This window comes from Rhinichthys klamathensis, unplaced genomic scaffold (assembly GCF_029890125.1).
Source record: "Rhinichthys klamathensis goyatoka isolate OS25496 unplaced genomic scaffold, OSU_Roscu_1.1 h1tg000011l_1, whole genome shotgun sequence".
Classification (NCBI taxonomy): Eukaryota; Metazoa; Chordata; class Actinopteri; order Cypriniformes; family Leuciscidae; genus Rhinichthys; species Rhinichthys klamathensis.
This window is the reverse complement of record NW_026606564.1, coordinates 2,177,668-2,201,111: the sequence shown is the minus strand read 5'-3', so window position 1 is coordinate 2,201,111 and position 23,444 is coordinate 2,177,668. Positions and strand designations below refer to the sequence as shown.

At 41.5% G+C, this 23,444-nt stretch overlaps 1 protein-coding gene across 2 annotated transcripts in view; it reads right to left on the bottom strand.

Moving 5' to 3' along the window:
* The window catches only part of brinp3b (bone morphogenetic protein/retinoic acid inducible neural-specific 3b), a 45,888-nt gene that overhangs the window by 20,792 nt on the left and 1,652 nt on the right, over positions 1 to 23,444 (bottom strand). For both annotated transcript variants that reach the window (XM_056263767.1, XM_056263778.1), the window contains 2 exons: positions 14,795 to 14,985; positions 6,198 to 6,391 (listed from right to left, as the gene is read on the bottom strand). In XM_056263767.1, coding sequence (XP_056119742.1) covers positions 6,198 to 6,391; positions 14,795 to 14,985 — 385 coding nt within the window. The remainder of the gene's footprint in view (positions 1 to 6,197; positions 6,392 to 14,794; positions 14,986 to 23,444) is intronic.

The following is a 23,444-nucleotide window of genomic DNA, read 5'->3' as shown; positions in this document are numbered from 1 at the left end:
AATGTAAAAGAACACTAAAATTACTTAAGTTTGAAACCAAGTTCGAACATTTCAAGGTTTAAATTGTTTAATGTAAAACAGGGTTGCATCTTGTTTAGAGTTTATTTCTTTTGCGATGCAAAATAAGAAACACTAGGCTAATCTTATTCTTGCGACATTTTAAATTTGTATTGCCAAAGAAATTACAGCTAAATTAAACAATTAAAACAGTAGGCCTACAAAACGAAAATTGTCCAAAGAAACATAATTAAATTAAAAACATGCGTTTCTCTTTGCCTCTCTCGCGCTGGATCTCTTTTTAACAAGTTTATTTAGTCTCCCTCGCTGCGCGCGCGGGTCTCTCTCTCGAAATTAAACATTTCAGGGTAAAAACACATCATACAGCTGATAATACTGTATATGTCGCTGCGTGTCAGCCATACAAATCACGAAAAAATTATTTAACCTTTAATTGTTGCTTCAAAGACACAGCATGCCTTGTTGAATTCACCTTACAATAACTTCAATTGAAATTTTGTGTGAAAAAAACTTTAAATAGGCTACAATAAATAAACTACAATATTTATAATTTAATAAGATATGGGGTCTACATTTGGACACAGATTTATCCTTACAATAATTTTGCCTGCTCATCAGGCTGGCTATCCGACACTCTCCATATGAAAGAGGAACATTAACACCTTTGTCCAGCAATGTCCCTCCACCCCCCACAGGCTATCGGAGTCTGAGGCTGACTTAACACAAAGAGAAGTCGCAATTCACACTTAAATCGCTATTCTAGACAGTGTTGATAATGAAGGAATTAAATGATTTAAGTTACATGTAGCCTAGTGATATTTCTGTCACAAAAGTTCATTACTAAATATTTCATTATTTCAATAATTGATGAAATAAAACTGGTTTGGGCCAGCTTTTTCCAAGCAAAACTAAATATAATCTGAAAAAACGCATGTTAATTTGTTGTCATGAACAAAATGTTCAACTCAATATTAAATTCTACAGGGATCTTTGGATCCTTACAAGGCATGCAATTTGTGAATTAAGTTTTTATTTTATTTTGTATTATTCAAATAAATATCGAAACACGGTGCTTGGTAATGCTGCTAAATTAAATAACAAATAAAATGGAAATGCATGATAATTGTATTTTATAAATATAAGCAAAAAAAAACTGTATGGTGTAACAGAGTTTTAGAGCTAGACAAATCTAAATAAATATAAAATATACAGCAGACCTTGTTTGTGCGGGATTTGAACCCGTGTCATCTTGATGATGAACCCTAAGTTCTACCGCTCGGCTATGAATTTACTCACTGAGAAATACCCAAACGTCTGTTTCTCACATGAGCGATTTTTTCATTTAGCCTGTGAGTGTAGGCCTATACTTTAGCCTTTTACAGTTTTAAAAGATTATATCTTATCTGTATGACCAACAATTACGGAGTAGGCTATAAATGTTTGTTGTAGGCTTATTTGGAAATTACCATAACTTGTAGTATTTCATCCTTAGGCTACAGACATTAGCCCCACTTACGTTTTGCTAAATGTCCCTTTGCGCCACCTGGCGGTCGTTTCGCGAACGACTTTGAAATGCGACTGGTTTATTTTGACCGCGGTGGATGGCTAAAAATGGTATGTGGATGGCTAAAAGGTGTGACTAAAAATGTGCTTTTGGCTTTCATTTATATTTTGATTGTTTGTATATATATACACACTACCGTTCAAAAGTTTGGGGTCGGTACGATTTTAAATACTTTTAAAAGAATTCTCTTCTGCTAACCATGGCTGCGCTTATTTGATTAAAAATACAACAAAAATCAGTTATAGTATTAAATATTATTCCAGTGTAAATCAGCTGTTTTCTGTGTGAATATATAGTAAAGTGTAATTTATTCCTGTGATCAAAGCTGAATTTTCAGCATCACCAGTGTCAGTGTCTTCAGTGTCAAATGATCCTTCACAAATCAGTATAATATGAGGATTTGATGCTCAAGAAACATTTATTATTATTATCAATGTTGAAACAGTTGTTGGTCTGTCAGTTGTACAGTTTTTTTTTTTTTTTTGGATTCTTTGATTAATAGGGTTAGGGTTAGAATCTTTTGTAACATTATAAATGTCTTTACTGTCACTTTCGATCAAATTAATTATTCCTTGATGAATAAAAGTATTGATTTCTTTCCTCCAAAAAATAAAAATAAAATTCTCACTGACCCCAAACGTTTGAACGGTAGTGTATATATATATATATATATATATATATGTGTGTGTGTGTGTGTGTGTGTGTGTATACATATTTATTTATTTATTTATATATATATATTGTCCTTGCATTCTTTCTTGTGTGACACCACTGAATGAAAGGCTCATTAGTATGCAGTCTGCTCAGGTGAGAACTGCCTAATTATTCATGAGGGGGTTGGGCCGTTCCGCCCATCCGCATATTGCCTTTGCAAACAAAAAAATGTTTTTCACAATTTAAAACAATCTATTGTTTTATGTGAATGATTAGGCAGAATGATTTTCAGATCAATTCGAAGCAAAAACTCTAGGCGACAACATCCACTAGTCAAAAGTCTTGTGGACAGATATTTAGTATGTTATTTGTGGCCTTATATTAGAAACTTTATTTTTTAGTTTTTTCAATAACCACGCATAAACAATATTCTCTCAACAATACAAACATGTATTAACATGTTGTTCACATATTATGGTAGCCCTGTGTGTGCTATATAGAGTGTAATTTAACCTGTGCCATTAATATGTTTATAAGCAACTGAAAAAAGCAGAAATGTCAGAGCATGCCAAAACATCTCAAGGACCCTGAAAACACCTCAGACCCCAGAGGGTTAACCAGCCGTCAACAAACATTTAGAAATTTGTTGTTAAAACAGCAGTTGAGAGCTCAAAGCTCCAGATCGCCGCTGCACTCGCGCTGTAGAAACCACCAGCACTGGGAGAGTCTTCCAGAAGAACACCGACACAACTCGCTCGTTGTAAACAATGGTACTCTTCAGAGACATCAAACGATCGGCTCCGAAGTGAAAGGCAACTAGTGCGTGCATCCACTTCCGTATTTATACCCGTGCCGCAGGGGCGGAGTGTGTGATGCAAATCACGCAAGGCAATTCCATTGGCTCGTTCAATAGTACTCGAAGATGACTGGCTCCCTGGCGTGATCCCATTCAGTCGACGTCGACTATGTCTGACGTTCTCGACTGAAAGGGAACTAACCTACAACATAGAGGAACTTATTACCAAAAGACTTGAGTCCTGCGACATGGGATTAAGCAAGACGTTAATATGTCTGGTCCCAAATCCCCTATAAGTGTTAAGGGACCGAAGAAGAAGAAGAAGAAGAAGAAGAAGAAGAAGAAGAAAAAGAAGAAAAAGAAGAAGAAGAAGAAGAAGAAAAAGTTTTTGGGGGTGGGGTGTGTGAAGTCCAAAATTGGTTCTGCCAGAAAGGTCTAAATGTCCCAGTGCGGCACATGCAGTTTTGTGAGGCTATTACAAAATAGGACTGACACTGCAGGTTCTCTTCTTCAAATTAAAAATTAAGTTACGTCTTTAATTATTGACAGTGCTGATCAGTCCAGTTTTTAACATACAGTGTTGGATGTAACTCATTACTAATGAATTATTGTAATTCAATTACTTTTCCCTTGAAAAGGTAAAGGAAGGGATTACTCTTAATTTTTCTGTAATTTAATTACAGTTACTTCTGATGTAAGTGCATTAAATACTGTATAGACTCTATAGAACAGTTCTATATAAAACAATGGTGGATTTAACAGCAACATTTTATGTCTAATGTTAAAACATAAATATTTAATGTAACCTTCTCCCTTTAAATAGTTTGGTCAGTTCAAGAATAATTTATACAATTTTATATTATTTATGCGAAATAATTAAAAGAGTGATTTCATGTCTATCCTTGTATTGTTCAACTGGTCGAGGTTGATGGGATTTAGGAAGTAATTAATAACAAGTAATGCAATACTTTTTAGAGAGAGTAATTAGTACAGTAATCTAATTACTCTGTTAAAGAAGTAATTAGTAGCTAGTAATTAATTACATTTTAGAGTAACTTACCCGACACTGATAACATACTAGCAGGTTGATTAGGTTTAACGATTAGGTTTAATCAAAGCTGCCAAAAAGGCAAATCCACAAGTAATTTGATGTCAAGTTAATCAATTAGTAAAAACACTCATTAAAATGAAGTCAAATCAAACCTTGTTCCATTTATACATTTTAGTTGATTGCAAAATGGTAATTTAATATGTAATGGGGATTTGAACCCAGAACGATTTGATCATGAGAAAAATTTCAACCTATGGCCCAATAAAACACATATTCCTCATGATCAACAAGAACATTGTAAAAAATAATAATAATAATATGTGAGTTCATCAATATTTTATTATTTAATATTAGTTGAGCAGGATTGTGTGTGTGTTGGATACTCTACTAAGGCTGGGCAATATAGCTATTTTTTTTAGATATTTTCCAAAAATTAAACAATAATCAGTACATAAATATTTTTTGCATTTGCTCTCAAAAAAAAAAAAAAATTTTGTTGCCCCCCATTAAAAGGCATGATCTTCATAGAAAAGCTATACAAATTGTTTTCATACAATTGTCCAATACATGGCATGTAGTAGTAGATTTTGTCCCGTTTGTTACCATGTTTATCACTGTCAATCATACCATTTTCAAATTCAATCCCACTTAGAATTCAATAAATATGGTTGTCAATCTAGAAATGTTGCAGAGTATAGCTATTAGCATGAGAAATAAAAATTGGGATTCAATTTATTTTGATGGTCCCTTTAACACATTCTGTTAAATATATATAATAAAGTTGCACCTACAGTACATGTCTACTAACTCTCATTAGAGTATCAGTAGAGTATCAGTAGACTGGTAGGGTTAGGGTTAAAATAAATTGACATGTATTTGCAAAGTTACTTATAGTCAGTAGAATGTCTGTTGGAGGACCATCACAATAAAGAGTTAGCAGATCTTAAGCAGACATTAATGAGATTTAGTTGTCATGTAGTTGCAAAATTGTAAAGGTTGCATTTAGTTAATAACAATTTTTTTTTTTTTGTAATGCGCTTTTCTTAAACCCAAAGCGCTACAGTAAAATAAACAGAAACAAGGGCAATAAAACAATTAGTTAAATAAAAACAGCCTTAAATAAATGTGTCTTAATCAACTTTTTAAAGTGTCTCAACGTTGGTGCATTTCTGATGGTAAGAGGAAGCACATTCCATTGCTTGGAGGCTTTGTGTGAAAAGGCTCTTTCCCCCATGGTCTTGAGCTTACATGAAGGCTGAAGAGAACGTGATGGAGTATAAGGGCTAATGAGATCACAAAGATACTCTGGTGCAGCCCCATATAGTGCCTTGTATGTTTAAATAAGAATTTTTAAAATCAATTCTCGCATTTATGGGAACAGTGCAACTGTGAAAGCACCGGTGTAATGTGTTCACGAGGAGAAGTACGAGTGAGCACACGGGCGGCAGAATTTTGAATGTACTGTAGTCTGCTCAGAGATTTACCTGGAAGGCCAGAGAAACAAGGCATTACAATAATCTAGCCTAGTTGTAATGAAGGCATGTATAAGCCTTTCTGTGTCTGCAAAAGAGAGAAAAGGTCTTGAGTCGAGCAACGTTTCTCAGATGGTAAAAAGCAGTTTTAGAGATGTGTTTTATATGTGCTTCAATCTTAACTGTGGATCAAAAATTACACCAAGATTCCGCACCTGTGAAGTGGGAATTACCATGCTAGAGTCAACCATTTTTCAAGACTTTTCAGTTTGATCCGGATCAAAATTACAGGTGTGAAACCTCCCCCAGACCCACCATAAATAATCTTAAAAGTTTTGCTTACTGTATAAAGACAGTAAGCCAATTTCACTCTCCTTTTTCATCTCACGACCGTCACAGCTAATAGGCGCCTGTTTTCAAAAACACTTTGCTCACCGAAAGCAAAGTGTGTTTTGCTTTCGGCGTTTGAAAGCCATAATATAGTCCCATATTATTTTTTTCAGCAAAGATATCACAATAATATCGCTAATATATATGTATCGCCCCGGCCCTACATTGAAGCATAATTGATTTTTGCGTTTATTTAGCCCTGATCGAGTGCCATCACAGTTCAAACCCTGGTCGGTTCCATGGGGGTCGTACCTTAATAGCGGTGGAGGCGATCTGGAGGTGATGGAGCTTCCGGAGTGTGCTGTCTCTGTCGATGAAATAGGATGCAGCCAGTTGGTGGAGGGCTTCGAGGGTCAGCGAACCAGCTGTAGCGTTGGAGGCACCGCCATTCTGCTGACCTCTGCTAAGCTTGCTTTTGTCCACGAAAATGGTCAAGGACTCCTCGCCTGATCAAAAGCCAGACAGAAATGATCATCTCAGCTGGAGAAGCTAATCAACCCTAATCATCTACAGCATGAGCTCGGCTCGCCTCGGCCCGTCGGGGGCCCACAAAGCCATGGAGCTCTTCCCCATCTGATGCGTCAGCTCTCATTACACGCATGGTACAGATGAGAGTATCCTTCATCTCTGAGAGGGATCCAATGAAAATCAATTGACTCAGCTGGTGGGTTTGTTTGGAGAGAATAAACGCCTAAGAAAAAATGGTGGAGTCAAAAGGTGTCCCGTGGAGCATTAGCCAGACCTTCAATGGATCCCCACTTTCAGCCTCAGTCATGGTATAAATGCGGTTTATTTATGGAGCGAGATATTGACGAATGAGAATGTCTCTTTGGAAGAGGTGTGTACTGTAAACAATCTCTCGGTAGGCAAGGTATAAAAGACTATGCAGAACTAAAGGATTGCTACTCTGCAGTATATCTTCAATTGAAGATGAGTTTGAAGAGGGATGAACACCAGCTAAACAAACAGGGATGTACCTTTCCAAACTCTTCATCTTGCCTTGAAACTGACAAGGCAGTAATACATTTTACTTTGGCAATAATGTATTTTTGTACATCGGAACATAAAACATAAAAAAAAGAGGAAGGTGCTAGTTATATATATGGGGAACCGATTAGACAGGGAAAAGTGGGACTTTTTGACTTTTTGAGGTCAAGTTACTCGAGAGAATCTCAACATACGCCAAGGGCAGTGGTAGACAGTTTCAAGTGTATGTACTTTACCAGAGTATTTTTATTCTGAGGAACTTTTACTTCACTACATTCAAAAGAATAAAATCGTACTTTTCTTGCAGCTCAATATTATGTACGTAAATACATATCATGTATATGCATCCACTAATCATCCTTACTGAATAGTGTTGGGTACTTGACAATTCATAATAATTCATGATGTCAGGCCCAGCAACCCTACCACCCCAAGATATTTTTAGCAGTAGGATTATAGAAATGATTTACATATTTTTTACTTTTAATACATAAGTACATTAAAAATCAAGTACTTTTGTACTTTTACTCAAGTAAAATTGAAATGGAATACTTAGTACTTTCACTGGAGTAATATTTTATGTGGGTAACTGTACTTTTACTTAAGCTTTAACTTTAACTCAATTTGTGTACTTCGTCCACCACTGGTCAAGGTTAATTTTTTTGTTGTTGTCAAATCTATGGTTCTCTTACGAGAGGTTCTCTCGTATTGCGTAAGTTTAGCTTACGCTACGGGAAAGATTCATCTTCTCGAGATATTGAAGCCAAAAAATTATCCTAATTTTGTATTCATTGTCAACGCAGTGCAGCAGCTAGCAGACCTAGAGCAGGCAGTCTAGCGTGCTCATTGGCTGCCCTGCAGGCAACTGCTGCAGCCTACCAGTGAGCCCGGCGTGACGTCACGCCCAATGAAGGGCGCTCGCGCCTTCATAGCGTCACAGCCCGCCAGAATGGCCGTGGCTTAGCGTATAAAAGAAGGGGCTCGTAGGCTGAATTCCCTGGTTTTTCGACTCTTCAGCGAGCTCTTCGCATCGCTGGATTGAGGGAAGCCACCGTCGCCGTCGAGACAGCGAACAGCCAGCCAGGACAGCGCTGAGGAAGCCGGCCGTCTTCGCCACCTTCAGCCATCCGTGCGAGCTACGCTATCCGGCGACGTATCCTTTTTACATTGTTGTTGTATTCTCTTTTCTCTTACTCCTAAAAGAGCAGCGAGCGTCTTTTTCAAGATGCCTCGCACTTCCTGTGGACAGCCGGAACCTGTGGCCACAGCGACGCGCTCGCCGGAGAACCTCCCTCGAGCCTCGCTCTCGCCTTCCCCGCCTCTCTTCACCGACGCGCAGCTGCCGCTCACGAGCCTCACTGCCGTCGCGTCTGAGGATGAGGTTGAGGGACACGCCACAAGGGACTGCTGTTCTAACCGCGGCTAGCTTCCTTTACGTTACAAGGAAGCTGCCGCGCGCGCTCTTTGTTATCTGCTCGCGCTACTTAAGCTTACGTTGTTTCCCCCGTGGCTCAGTGGCTAAACTCTAAGCTTTCGCGCCAGAGACCCGTGTTCGATCCCGGCTCTCGCAGCAGATACAATTTATGCAGCTCTCCTCTCTGAGCTCGCGACCAGCTTTCTTACATACAGAAAGCGAGCGCGCGCCCCGAGCGACACGCACACGAAAACTGTGATGACGCTCTCTCTCTTATCTGCTCGCGCCAACTAAACCTTACGTTGTTTCCCCCGTGGCTCAGTGGCTAAACTCTAAGCTTTCGCGCCAGAGACCCGTGTTCGATCCCGGCTCTCGCAGCAGATAACATTTATGCAGCTCGCGCGACCAGCTTTCTTACGTACAGAAAGCGAGCGCGCGCCCCGAGCGCATGCGTCACCGGCGAAAGAAGGAAAGAGTGGTTTTTTGTCCCGCCGAGGCTTGACAAACCCCCTCTTTTTCTCAAACATTTTCCAGCTCCTCCTAGTTCGAGCGGCTGGTAATGTCTATACTGCAGTAGAGAGCCTGTTATAACACGCACGCCTGCAGACAATGCCGACACGCACACGAAAACTGTGATGACGCTCTCTCTCTTATCTGCTCGCGCCAACTAAAGCTTACGTTGTTTCCCCATGTGGCTCAGTGGCTAAACCTTAAGCTTTCGCGCCAGAGACCCGTGTTCGATCCTGGCTCCCGCAGCAGATAAAATTTATGCGGCTCTCCTCAGCAAGCCGCCGTTTTCGGATCCGGCTCACGCCGATGGTGTTTTTTAGTGTAGAAAGGTGCCCACATCTCGGTGTTCACCCCTACACACAAGCACAACACTTCCCGTGTTATTCACAGAACAGAGCCCACTCCCTTAGAGCGGGAAACCGCTCGAGTGTTGAACGTAGGATATGTGTCCACGAGTTCGTGCCCACGCCTATTTTTCTGCCCGCTCTATCACTAAAGACTCATATCAAACTATGAGAGAGAAAGACGCGCGTGTCCCGCTGCGGCCGGACCGCCGTCAAAGTTTATTTCCCTGTCAGTCCCCTTCAAACAGGCTACTGCAGTGGTCCATTTAGCAGCCAACGAGCCGGTTCATTTACCCTCTCGCCTGCACACATACGCCGTCTTCACGGCGACCCAGAGAAATCTCAAAAGAGTATAGTGTCTGGTTATCCGGCTCACGCCGTTGGTGTCTTAAGTGTAGTGAAAGTGCCCACGCCCCAGTGTTCACCCCTACACACAAGCACAACACGTTCCGTGTCACTCACAGAGCACACTCTCATAAAGCGCAGAAAAGCCGCTCGAGTGTTGAGTGTAAGAAATGTGTCCACAGGTTTGTGCCCACTGTCTGCCCGCTCTGTAACACGGTCAATGAAGCAGGTTATGAATGTAAGTCTCGTGCCCGCCAGAGAGCGTTCACGCTTACTAACACACACTTCTCCCCGGGCGCCGCCCGCGCGTCTAAGTGTTATCACAAGGCGCAGGGCGTTAATAAGACGCTCCCCATCCTATTCGATCGGGGCGTCAAATACACTTGTAAGTCTCGTGCCCGCGCACACGCGTCCACGCTTACAGAAAGCTTCTCTGCCCAGAGCGCTGCTCGCGCGACAAAAAGTGGAAAGAGAATGTTCCCCATCCCTTATGATTGGGACATCCCACATAAATCAGCCGGTTTCGGTTTTCAGCGAGCAGCCATTGCCCAGAACCGAGAGCGCGCGCGCCACGCTTTCGGCTCCGGTTCAGTTTTCACAAGCCCGCGAATGGCGGCGATCTGAACCTGGAGGCCATTCGCCCCCTAGCGGCTCACGTAGCTGCATGGGAAGCTATCCCAAGGGTTTCAGAATGGGTGCTGAGCACAATAAAGCATGGCTATACACTTCAATTCATTCGCCGTCCCCCGCGCTTCCGAGCCCGGACCGCGACGATAGTGAATGCGGAAGTAGCACACCTACTTCACGCAGAAATAGCAAAGCTGCTGTGCAAAGGGGCAATAGAAAGGGTACCGCCTTCTCTGAGCGAGTCAGGCTTTTACAGCCGATATTTTCTCGTACCCAAGAAGGACGGAGCCTTCAGGCCCATCCTCGATCTGAGACATTTGAACAAGGTGCTTGCGAAAAGACCGTTCAAAATGCTTACGACCAGAAAAATCCTCGCGCACGTTCGCCCGAGGGACTGGTTTATTTCTCTAGATCTGAAGGATGCCTATTTTCAGATTCAGATAATACCCCGTCACAGGCGATTTTTGAGATTCGCCTTCGACGGTCAGGTATATCAATACACCGTCCTGCCGTTCGGCCTGTCTCTAGCACCCCGTACATTTACGAAGTGCATGGACGCGGCGCTCGCCCCCCTGAGAAGTCAGGGGCTGCGAATAATGAACTACCTGGACGATTGGCTGATATTGGCTCAGTCAGAGACAGAACTGATGTCTCACAGAACAGTGCTTCTCAGTCACCTGGAAAGCTTGGGTCTCACGGTCAACTGGACCAAGAGCTCATTAACGCTCAGCCAGTCAATTTCCTTTTTAGGAATAGAACTGGACTCGGTGACTATGACGGCATGTTTATCGACGCAGCGCGCGCGCCGTGTTCGACACCTAGCCGCATCTTTCCAGAAGGGCAGCTTTCTCCCTCTGAAAACATTTCAAAGGATGTTGGGCTGTATGGCGTCAGCTGCAGCGGTCCTTCAGCTGGTCCTACTGCGCATGCGCCCGCTCCAGCGCTGGTTGAATGCTCGCGCGTCTTGCCGAGCTTGGGTGTCTGACGGCCAGAAAATCAGAGTGACTCAGACCTGCATAGCGGCTCTGCAGCCCTGGTTAGTAGCCGACTTGTACCAGCAGGGAGTGATGATGGGAACCATCTCTTACCGAAAAGTCACAGACCGGCCTTCGGCCAGTGGTCAGATCAAGAGAAGTGTTTCCACATAAACTGTCTGGAGATGTTAGCGGTCGAGAACGCACTGAAGTGCTTCCTCCCGTTCATACAGGACCAACATGTTCTTGTCCGCTCGGACAACATGTCTGTGGTATCCTATGTCAACCGTCAGGGCGGTGTCAGATCCAGGAATCTCTGCAATCTGGCGGAACGCCTCCTTATGTGGTCTCAGATGCACCTGCGTTCGCTGAGGGCGACGCACGTGCCTGGCCATTTGAACGACGGCCCAGACAAACTGTCCAGGGACAATGTTCCCCCAGGGGAATGGTCCCTGCACCCACAAACGGTCCAGAAACTGTGGCGCCTATTCGGCAGAGCGGAGGTCGACCTATTTCCGTCAAAAGACAACGCTCAATGTCCGATATTCTTTACGAAAGACGAGGACGCGCTGGCCCAGGTTTGGCCCAGCCTCCCGCTTTATGCTTTCCCTCCGGTCTCTCTGTTACCTCAAGTGTTCAAGAGAATCAGGGAAGCACGCCACTCGGTGCTCCTCATAGCCCCGCGATGGGAGAATCAGATTTGGTTCCCGGAACTGACACAGCTGTCACGCACAGCTCCGTGGCCGATCCCGGTGAGGGCAGATCTCCTCTCTCAGGCTCGCGGCACGATCTGGCATCCCTATCCAGAGCGCTGGTCTCTGCACGCATGGTTGATCAACGGGTACTCGTTACCCTGCCAGAAGGAGTGATGAACACAATCACACAGGCTAGAGCTCCTTCCACGAGAAGGCTCTACGCGTCTAAGTGGTCGGTGTTCTCCAGATGGTGCACCGACAGAGGTCTGGACCCGCGGACATGCGGGGTGGCGCATCTGCTCACTTTCCTACAAGAGATGTTGGATAAGGGGAGGTCCCCATCCACGCTCAAAGTGTATGTGGCGGCCGTGGCAGCGTTCGCAGAGCCGACGCACGGCCAGTCATTGGGAAGACATGAGCTGGTCATCCGCTTCCTTAGAGGAGCTAGAAGGATGAACCCGCCGCGCCCCCCGTCGGTTCCTGTGTGGGATCTTTCATTGGTCCTCGAGGCCCTGAAAGCTTTTCCATTTGAACCACTGGACTCCGTGGGGTTGAAATATCTATCACTAAAAACCGTTTTTCTGATTGCACTGTCGTCAGTAAAACGTGTGGGGGACCTGCACGCGCTGTCTGTCAGCGCATCGTGTCTGGAGTTCGGGCCGAATGACTCTAAAGTCATCCTCAGACCTAGACATGGCTATGTCCCTAAAGTGATGGGCACTCCATTCAGAGCGCAAGTCATTTCACTGTCAGCTCTGCCAGCATCTGACAGCGAAAGTGATGTGAATCTCCTCTGCCCTGTTAGGGCGCTGAGGTTTTACATTACGCGCTCCGCCTCCTTCAGGCGTTCGGAACAGCTGTTTGTTTCGTTTGGAGGGCGCACCAAGGGTCTCGCCTCCTCGAAACAGAGCCTGTCCAATAGGATAGTGGACGCTGTAGCAGCCGCTTACGCGTCAAAAGGGCTGCAATGCCCTTTGGGTATCAGGGCTCATTCCACGAGAGGCGTTGCCTCGTCGTGGGCGTGGTCCAGTGGGATCTCTATCCATGACATATGTGTAGCGGCGGGCTGGAGCTCCCCGTCTACCTTTGTCAGGTTTTATAACCTAGAGGTTCCCGCCTTGCAGGCTAAACTTTTGTCAGTTTGAAAGGGATGTGTATTCTGCCCAGATATTCTGCTCAGATCACTCTCACGTGACTCAGCTCTCCTGGTTGAGCTGCACCAGTAGGGTATGTGCCATGTGCCTATACAGACCACCGCGCTGCTCTGTATTCCCTATGTGTGCTTATATACAAGTGATGGCCCGCATGGCTGGCCACCTTATTTTTCCCACTTATTGGGCTCCCCTGAAGTTCGGGGTCTCATGGTGGATGCTTGGCGCGCACGGCGTTGACAAAGTGTTCCCGTAGCGTAAGCTAAACTTACGCAATACGAGAGAACCTCTCGTAAGAGAACGATACTCGGTTACTAACGTAACCTCGGTTCTCTCTAGAGAGGGAACGAGTATTGCGTAACCGGCCGTGCTCGCGCCACGAGCGACTTCGCTTCAGTTGTCGAAAAACCAGGGAATTCAGCCTACGAGCCCCTTCTTTTATACGCTAAGCCACGGCCATTCTGGCGGGCTGTGACGCTATGAAGGCGCGAGCGCCCTTCATTGGGCGTGACGTCACGCCGGGCTCACTGGTAGGCTGCAGCAGTTGCCTGCAGGGCAGCCAATGAGCACGCTAGACTGCCTGCTCTAGGTCTGCTAGCTGCTGCACTGCGTTGACAATGAATACAAAATTAGGATAATTTTTTGGCTTCAATATCTCGAGAAGATGAATCTTTCCCGTAGCGTAAGCTAAACTTACGCAATACTCGTTCCCTCTCTAGAGAGAACCGAGGTTACGTTAGTAACCGAGTATCGTTATGGATACCTGGCATTAATATGCATTTTCTGTGATTGAATCACAATCAGCAGACTTATCCATATTCACATCCAAAAGCCAGATGAAAGACGGATTGTGATTGGATCATTGTGAACGCATTTGGAGATCTTCTGGAATGGATTGATTTACTGAAAATGAAGGTGTAAACGCAAATCCATTTTCATTATCCTCATGCAGAGTTGAAAGTAGTATGTGATGAGGTCATGGTAAAAAAAAAATCATAAATCATTTTCACATTCAAGCACTGAGGTCTTGCTCTCACTTAATTTAACCAACAATTTCCAATTATTTATTGAATTATTTCACTGAATTACACCTGTAATCTCCTTTTTCTTCACTTCAAACCCCTAACATCAAACTTACTGAGAGATTTTTGCGAAAAAGAAAAAGGGTTATACTGTATGTCAATGTGTTAAAAACTTGGTAGATACAGTAAGAAACATTGTATTCCCAGGTGTAAAGGGAGCATTTATGGTTATTATAGATGTAACTTCTATTACATTGCATTAAAATGTAATGTGTTGCCTATTTTAGAATGGCTGAATTATAACAGTAGCCTAAAACATTTCCTAAATAGCTATTTGGGTAACGAATAGCCTTTGTCAGAAGTTCTCAACCTTTTGTGGTTGAAAACCACTAGCCTAGGTGACATTAGACAAAAACCAAAGTCATTTCAGAGGCAGAGAAATGATTTAGCAAAATTACAAGGTTTCAAAGACAAGTATTTTTCTTAGGAATAGCATGCACTGATGAATCAAGACCGGAATTGTGCTTTAATAATAATTAAAAAAGAAAAACAGGGTGAATTTTGAGTTAATTGTCTGACCCATTACATTAATTCAGGAACTGGAGTTATGAGTGTCACATTCATTAGACAACACTAACACCAGTGTTCAATAATGCATATGTCATGTCAACCTCTACTGAGACTATATAAAGATGACCTTGCAAACTCGAGCACAAGACAGGAATGAAAATCTATTTCACAGGGATAATAACTAGCTAACACATAATAGAGTTTTCTTACCTCCCAGAGTGGCAGAGAGCAGGAAATGAGTCCCGTATTTCTTAATGATGGTGTCAGTAATTTTCTGCAGGCTTGGCCTTCTCCCCAGAAGTCTGATGTTATGGATAAAGTCGGGGTCAAAGGGCACGGCCACCCCATTGCCTTCTTGTCTCTCCGCAGCAAGGCTGTTGACCTTCCATCGGCCAAACTCCCTGTGAGTTCATAATCATTCACGTGAGATGTAGTATGAGCCGATACCGTAGCACAAGTAATCTGCACATCCCTCACATTAGTCATTACAGTCACATTCATGTCACCCTCTTAATCTGGCTCTCCTCCACATCTGTTTGTTTGCTCTATTTCTATCCCATAAAGCTCTTTTGGGCTCAACAGTGAAGGCATGACGGTAGGTGGTATTTCATTGTTTAAGGCTTGAAGAGCCTCTGTGGGGAGCCAGGTGCACAATCTGAACACATTTTTTACAAAGCACTGAGGATGTAATCCCTTAAGATCCTCCTTTACATTCTGTTTGGTGCCTCTGCATTTCAAAATTGTGCATATTAGTACCTTGAACAATCCTTCTTGTTGTTCAAGGTAAAGCTGTACTTGTTCAACTGCTCTAACCAAATACAGAGGTGGCACAGTGTGTTATAATGTTGGTTAATTTCCTTTCGGAACCATTATCTGATTACGCCCTCACACGGGATAACAGCAATCGCTTCCTAACTAAAATGCATACTGTACACCCACTAAGCTATGAAATAGGTGTTGGATGGAGAACCGAATCTACTTTCTTTCCATTTAAATAAGCTGGCATCTATTATCACGCAGCAAGAGAGCTCTGTTTTCAAAGTTTAGTCATCTAATATTCTGTTCTAATCCGGTCAGACAGAATTTGTAGCTACCCTGAAGCTAACATTCAGATGGTAGATCTTCAAACAAAGCATCCCACTCGTGTCTCCCTAAAAGCTTTAGCAAAAATTGAGAGAGATTGTTCAACTTTTTCTTTTTTGGGGGAAATATTTCTTAACTTTCTCTGTGTGTGGAAATGACACACTCATTTAAAGCATCACATTCCAACTTCGTGACATTTGATCTGTAAGAGATGCAGTAAAGAATTTCACAGAGAGTGCGTTCCCTTTCAAAAGCTACTCTCAATGCTGCGCGAAGGCGCTATGGGAAAACATCTTTGTTTGACTGGTTGTGAACACGTGTGACAAACACACCAAGAATTTGGCTTAAATAACCTCTGATGATGCCACACATGTTCACAACCGGTCAAACAAAGATGATTTCCAATAGCGCTTTCCCGCAGCATCTCGTTCCCCCTTTTCCGTCAAGTCACCCGACACTTTTTGCCTCATGGCAACATATCATAATTATGAAGGACTAAAAATGACATAAGGAAAAATAAATAAATAAATAAATAAAAGTAGAAATATAGTGAAAATAAATACATTTTGGTAATATAAATGGCTATTTCTGTATTTTTACATTATTTATTTATTTATGCATTTCTATATGTATTTATTTATGTATTTATACATTTATTTATACATTTATGTATTTATATATTTATTTATATATTTATTTGTACATTTATTTATTTCTGTATTTCCACATTTATTTATTTCTGTATTTCCACATTTCTACATTTATTTATTTCTGTATTTCCACATTTCCACATTTATTTTTCCCTACGCCTGTATGCTAATTGAGTGGGGGGTGCCAACATCAGTCTGAAGCAGGATTGGTTAGCTGGGGGCCGCATCGCTAACCAGACAGAAGCAAACGATCCATCTATCCATCTCTGGACGCAGGCTACTTATGAATGCTGCGGCTAGTGTGTAATACCATCTATGGTAATGAGTCGGGCGGTGCTTAACTGTGGATCGTCAGTTTTCAACAGTACACTGAAATATATTTCTGAAAAGATTTAAAGCGAGAAATAGACAATCCAGCAACAGAATCTTGATTCATATTTGGACGAGTCCATCATGCACTGCCGGGAGGGGTTGGGATTAGGCAATCAGGTACTGACTTCAACGAGGGGGGGGGTAATAATTTGGCAGGGGGTCGAAATTAGGCACAACACCTGTTCTACTGATTGACATCTTCTTAATCTATGGTGACATCCATCAGCGGATCCAAGAACATTTTGCTTACTTTCAGACTTTAATGTACCCACACGGAAGAATTTGTGCATTGAATATAATGTTAGAAAAATTAAACCATACACTGTCAACTAATGATGTGTAGACCATCGTTCTTTTGTTACTCAGTATAGTTTTTATTAAGGATGGGGATCGAGACCCGGTTCTGAAAGGACCCAAACTTTCTCTAAAATCAATAAGGTCCGAGCTTATCGGATACTGCTACTGTTTCTAATGATGGCACCGAAACGCGGTATTAAACGGGCTCGGGACTGTTTATTATCAGGCTGCAGCTTCCCCTCCATTCTGTTGCGCACACAGCGCCCTGCAGAGATGCAGACGCCGCTTCGTCGCTGTGGAGACGGGGAAGTTAAGTTAGCTCCAAACTACTTAATTTGCCGACAGCTACGCTCCTTATGTGCAATAAAACCTTCGCGAGTAAAAAGACAATAATTTATAATTATCAGTACACCTGTGTGTAAGGTAAACATGTAGAAAGGGTTAATTATCTCTGTCCTCAGTCTCTCATCCTGTATGTTCTATTAACAGCTTCTATTAACCCAAGCACCGAGGCGAGTAGGCTTCCTTGTACCAGTGAAATCAAGGCAGTAGTAGTACTGTAGATTCGATCACACCTCTCTAACCAATCCTGCTTCAGACTGATGTTGGCACCCCCCACTCAATTAGCATACAGGCGGAGGGAAAAATAAATGTAGAAATGTGGAAATACAGAAATAAATAAATGTAGAAATGTGGAAATACAGAAATAAATAAATGTAGACATGTGGAAATACAGAAATAAATAAATGTAGAAATGTGGAAATACAGTAATAAATAAATGTAGAAATAAATATATAAATACATAAATGTAGAAATAAATGTAGAAATACATAAATAAATACATATAGAAATGCATAAATGCATAAATAAATAAATAAATAAATAAATAAATAAATAAATACATGTAAAAATACAGATATAGCCATTTATATTACCAAAATGTATTTATGTTTTACTATATTTCTGCATTTATTTATTTATTTCTACTTTTATTTATTTATTTATTTATTTTTCCTTATGTCATTTTTAGTCCTTCATACATAATGTTTACATGCAGTTTAATATATAATGCAAGGGGTCAAGTTTTGTTAGCATTTGCCCCCACTGGTAGATAAATGGCATTCAAAGTAGGGAAATTTTATGAAAGGCATTTATATGTAGACTTAATTTGTACTTGACAAAAATTCAAGCAATGCAGCATGAGCAAGATCCTAAAACATTGATAATGAGCAGCAAATCATCATATTAGAATGATTTCTGAAGGATCATGTGACACTGAAGACGAGTAATGATGCTGAAAATTCAGCTTTGCATCACAGGAATAAAGTACATTTGAAAATATATTCAAATAGACAACAATTATTTTACATTGTAATACTATTTTATAATATTCCTGTTTGTACTTTATTCGGAGTATACTGTACTCATTTTGATCAGATAAATGCATCCTTGCAGACCATAAGAGACCTTACTGACCCCAAACATTTGCACAGTATATCAATCTGTATGAGTCTTTTCATGCATCACATACTGTATTGTAAAAAATATAATTTAATATCAGTGTGTCAAATAACAGCAAATAAGATTTGTATCCAGAAAGTTTTGCCTCATGGGAATATATCTCATGATTTATATACAAATTAAGTCACTGTTATCCAAGCAGTGAACAAATTGCATAGCAAGCAAAAAAAACATGCCTCTTCTTCTCAGGTTCCGCTAGACCACACCATTAGATCAATATTTATTATTTTCTCTCGTCCTATTTCCCTCATTCCCTATCTCCATTACAAGGTTATTAGTCTCCACACCGGAGAAAACACGGGAGGTTCCCCAACCTTGGTTGAAGAAATCTCTCTTTGGAGATTAGCAATTAAACCACAGCCCTCTTCACTAGTGACAGAGTTTAAAACTCATGGGAACCAATCCAATCACTCACATGAAGAGCCCTATCCAGAGAACAATCATGAAGGGAATGGAGGACGTCATTATCACCAATCAGCCCGACGAGGGATGGTGTAAGTATCAGATGAGGTGCCTGATGAGCACTTGCGTTGAGCACCTAACCCACTGATCACCACCGACAAACCAGAGGGCAAAACGCTCCTTTACTGGAGAGCTCTCTGAGAGCCTGCAGTGCAGACCTGAGGGCAACATGTAATCAAAAGCCACAAGCTATTTTGTAATCAGAAGTAGAAAACAGTGGTGCAAATGAAGATGAGATCAAAAGGAAAATGATGCTAATAATAAGCTAGAGTTCTGCTGCAAGGCTTCCTGAAAGCTGTGGAGGTGTTTATTCATTACTACTTATTGTTTGGAGATGGTATTTATTAGTGATTTATGAGCGCTATGGTGAGTTTATGGCGCTTGACATTTTTTTATTTAGCTGGGATGTTATATAGGATTAGCCTGGCAAGCCAGATCTACATCAAGTCTGGGAACTCACAATTGGCATACCTCAATCCGAGGAGGCGGGATAAACGGTTGTCTTTCAATATCCCTCGTCACGCAATAGGACAGCGCTACAACCAACCAGAGCAATGAACGGCTGTGGCTGTGTGTGAGTCCCATGCGTTTTTCCACCAGCGGAGCTAGTTGATATATTAAACTTTTGCCATATCCGATCGTCAAAACTCCGAACACATCTTCCTTTTTTAAGAATGACTTAAGTTACGTTCTCTTAACTCCAAGTCCTCCAGAGTCGCGGCCAAATCCGATTCGAAAGGGAAATCACGTGGAACCGTCACATCTCTGCCGTCATTGTTATGCACACCCACCAACTCTATACATACACGATGTGATTGGCCTGACCAGAGTTTGGTTTTTCCAGCTCGAAAAGCCAACAGAGAGTTGCTAGACCACACTTTGCTGCAAAATAATTTTTGCTGCCGCTAGGGTGCGTCTAGATTTCTAGGCTAATATAGGATTGTATTATGATTTGTTTGGTTATGTCTGAATGAGAATAAATATATGAGCCCATGAGAATAAATATACATCAGCAAACATTGTGAATGGTGTCACGCAACCACTCGACAAACTGCATAATAGTTTACGGTGCTTTTTCGTATCATGAGAGAGAAAAAATAGCAAGCACTTTCTCGATCAAGCAAGCTCAAATCTGATTGGTCACATGGCTATACACAGTTTCCAGGAGTCTGATGCATAGAAAGTCATGCTCGCAAGGTACAGGGTTGCTGAAAGGAGCACTTTTGAGGAAGAACGTATCACTGCATTTATCAGAGTTTGCGAGGCTATGGCATCAAGTCTTTTGAAAAATACTCAAAGACTTTTGTTTGAGGCACTTATACAAGCAAATAAAATCGCTCAGCAGATTTGTACATTCCATAATTACATTCAATTATCATGTATTAGAATGTATGATTGTAAAGTCTACACACCTTTCTGATAAACCCTGCCTCTGAACAACTTGTAAAAAGGTCATTTGTGGTCGGTTGTTTTACATGTCAGTCAGACAGTTCTTGTTTAAGTGGGCAGTTTTTGGCCAGAATATCCTGCGTGGTTTGGTGTGCAGGGAGAGCAAATCCCAGTTACTTAACCCTGAATTAATAATATATTTAGTATTTTTAGAATGAAAACACTCAACTGAAAATGCATTTGTACAGATTTCATCAACAGAACACACTTTCATAAGGAAACAGCCACTTTTATCCTGCAGTACCAAAATGTCACTCTGGTACTTTAAAAAGTTCCAATTAAATGAATGACAATCATGTAATTTACTAGGCAACACTTTACAAAAGGTTCCATTTGTTAACATTAGTTACTGCATTAGCTAACATGAACTAACAATGATAAATACTTCTAAAGCGTGAATTAATTTTAGATGTTATTTTAAACATTTACAGATACATTATTCAAATCCAAAGTTGTGTCTGTTATTATTGTTTAACGTACCTGAGCTAGCATTAACTAACAATGAACAGTTGTGTTTTAATAACAAATGTATTGCTAATGTTAGTTAATGGTGGCAGTGGCTCAGTGGTTCATGTAGGTTGTCTACAAACCGGAAGGTTGGTGGTTTAATCCCCGGTTCCACCTGACCAAATGTCAAGGTGTCCATGTGCAAGACACCTAACCCTGGCTGCTCCCGACGAGCTGGATGGCACCTTGTATGGCTGACACCGCTGTGAGTGTATGAATGGGTGAATGTGAGGCAATATGTAAAGTGCTTTGGTGGCCATTGGGTCTGTGAAAGCGCTATATAAATGCAGTCCATTTAATGCAGATTTTTTTTTATCTCTGAGCTGTGGTTTATCAAAATCCACAATGTCAAAAATCACCATAAAAGTATTAGAAACGTAGTCCATTCTATTTGTGCCATTTGTTCTGAAGTTATATAACAGCTTTGTTCGAGGAACAGACAGTAATTGTGATGAATTGGATCAATTAAACTGATAATTTCACCTTCTGGCATAACACTCACATTTCCCAGATTTAAAGTGCCCCTATTATGCTATTTTAAAAGTTCCTGATTTTGTTTTACAGGTCTCTTGCAATAGGTTTACAAGCCCCCAATGTCAAAAAACACTTTAATTTTCTCATGACATACATTGCAGGATCACCTCTTTTCTCACAGTGTCTGAAACAATTCAATAAAGGATTTGATTTTTCTAAACCCTTACTTTCTGAGAGTCTTCTCTGCTCTGATTGGTCAGATGGCCCAGTCTGTTGTGATTGGTCTATGGCTTACAGCGCATGTCGGAAACTAAACCATTAACATATCTGAATTTCAGCTCCGGACGCTTCCACAGCACTTGATTACCAGTGGCGGCTTGTCTGGTGAGGCAAGAGAGGCACACTTTCTCTTGCGGTGAAAATGGGAGAAGAACGATTTAATGTTAATAAAATTCCCAGTTCATATCTCAAAATGTGTATTTCTTGTTTGTAATCTCACCACTGTAAATGTAACCACCGCGCTCTTCCCCGAATGTGCCAATGAAATGACAGTCGTTTGGAAAACTGTGCTAATGCGAGTCTGAGGGGATAGAGAAAGGGAGGGGGAGGCAAATCCACAGCCAGAGACTTGTACCTCCATTGGTAAAAAAGAATTAGCCAATCACCATCGAGGATTTGTACTTTCAGCGCTTAGGAGTGTTGAGAAAAAGAAACATGGCTAGCCTCCCTTGGTATATCAACCAATCATCGAAGAGGCGTAAATTACGTGATATTAGTTTGAACTGCTACCGATGATGTACCAACATGGAGAGTAGATATATTGAATATTTGATCGCAAACAAATTCCCCAAACTGCCATTCGACCAACAGCTATAAGTTAAAAATGGACAATAGGCTACAGCAATCAGCTTCACTAAACGGCTGAACGTACTCTTTTAACACGGACAGAAGGATGGATTTTCATTGTCTTGCTGTAAGTGTCATTTTCTTTAAATTTCCTGTCAAAAAGTGACCAAAAAAAGCCATTTTAAAACAGTTAGGTGAGGGAAAAAAATCCTTTGGAGGGGATCCGACCACTAAAATTGTGTGTGCCTCCTCTATTTTAAAAACCACTAGTCACCACTGCTTGATACACAGTGATACAAACAGTAATGATGGTGTCAGTTTTACTGTATCAATTCAAGCCTCAGTCCTCATCATTTGGAAGTGTATGAAAAAGTTGATTTTCTTTCACAGCGCAGAAAACAGGGTCTTCTCGACATGTCGACAACATGAACCAAACTCTTCCAGGCCTTACAACTGTTTGAGGGAGGGTCAAAACAAATGTCCACGGGCAGCCAATGAAGACCATAGGTATAGTATGAAAGTATTATTTAATTGACCATAACTAACATTTATCTTTCTTGCAGGCTTAACATTTGAGAACAAAATGTACCAACACTTTAGCCAATGTTGAAATAATGGAAACATAGGGACATGGCTAGACAGCTATCTAAATATAATAACCCCATGACATTGAGTAATCAAAGATCTAATAACCCTGATGATTTGGGTAGAACTAAATTTGCTTTGCCAGTAACAGAGAAGGGAGGGGTTTGCTGAATTTGCACATATGCAAAATGATGTGATGAGTAACATGTTACCTTTGCTATGTACCTATCCTATATAAACTGCTATATTCTTTTTGCTGGTGGGATTCTCTGTGATTGATACGGTGTGATTAAAGCAGATTCAAAGGCATCGGTTGGAGTCTGATTATTGCTGCACAGCAGGCTAGACACTAGAGATTTTACTTCTATTCTCAAGTAATAGTGTTTAGTGGAGCACTAGAGACCTTATTGATAGTGTTCGAAAGGGACGAGACGTCGACTCGAACAGGTATCGAAGTACGCCTACTTAGAGTATTTATAGATGTCTGGGGCACCTGGAATAATTTAAGTCAGGTGCGTAGGGCAATGGTCTTATACATAACCTACGTAGGTTTTTGCAGGAAGTAAGAATGGAATTATTGATGACTCGTTTCAGGCAGTTCAGAATCTGTTCTT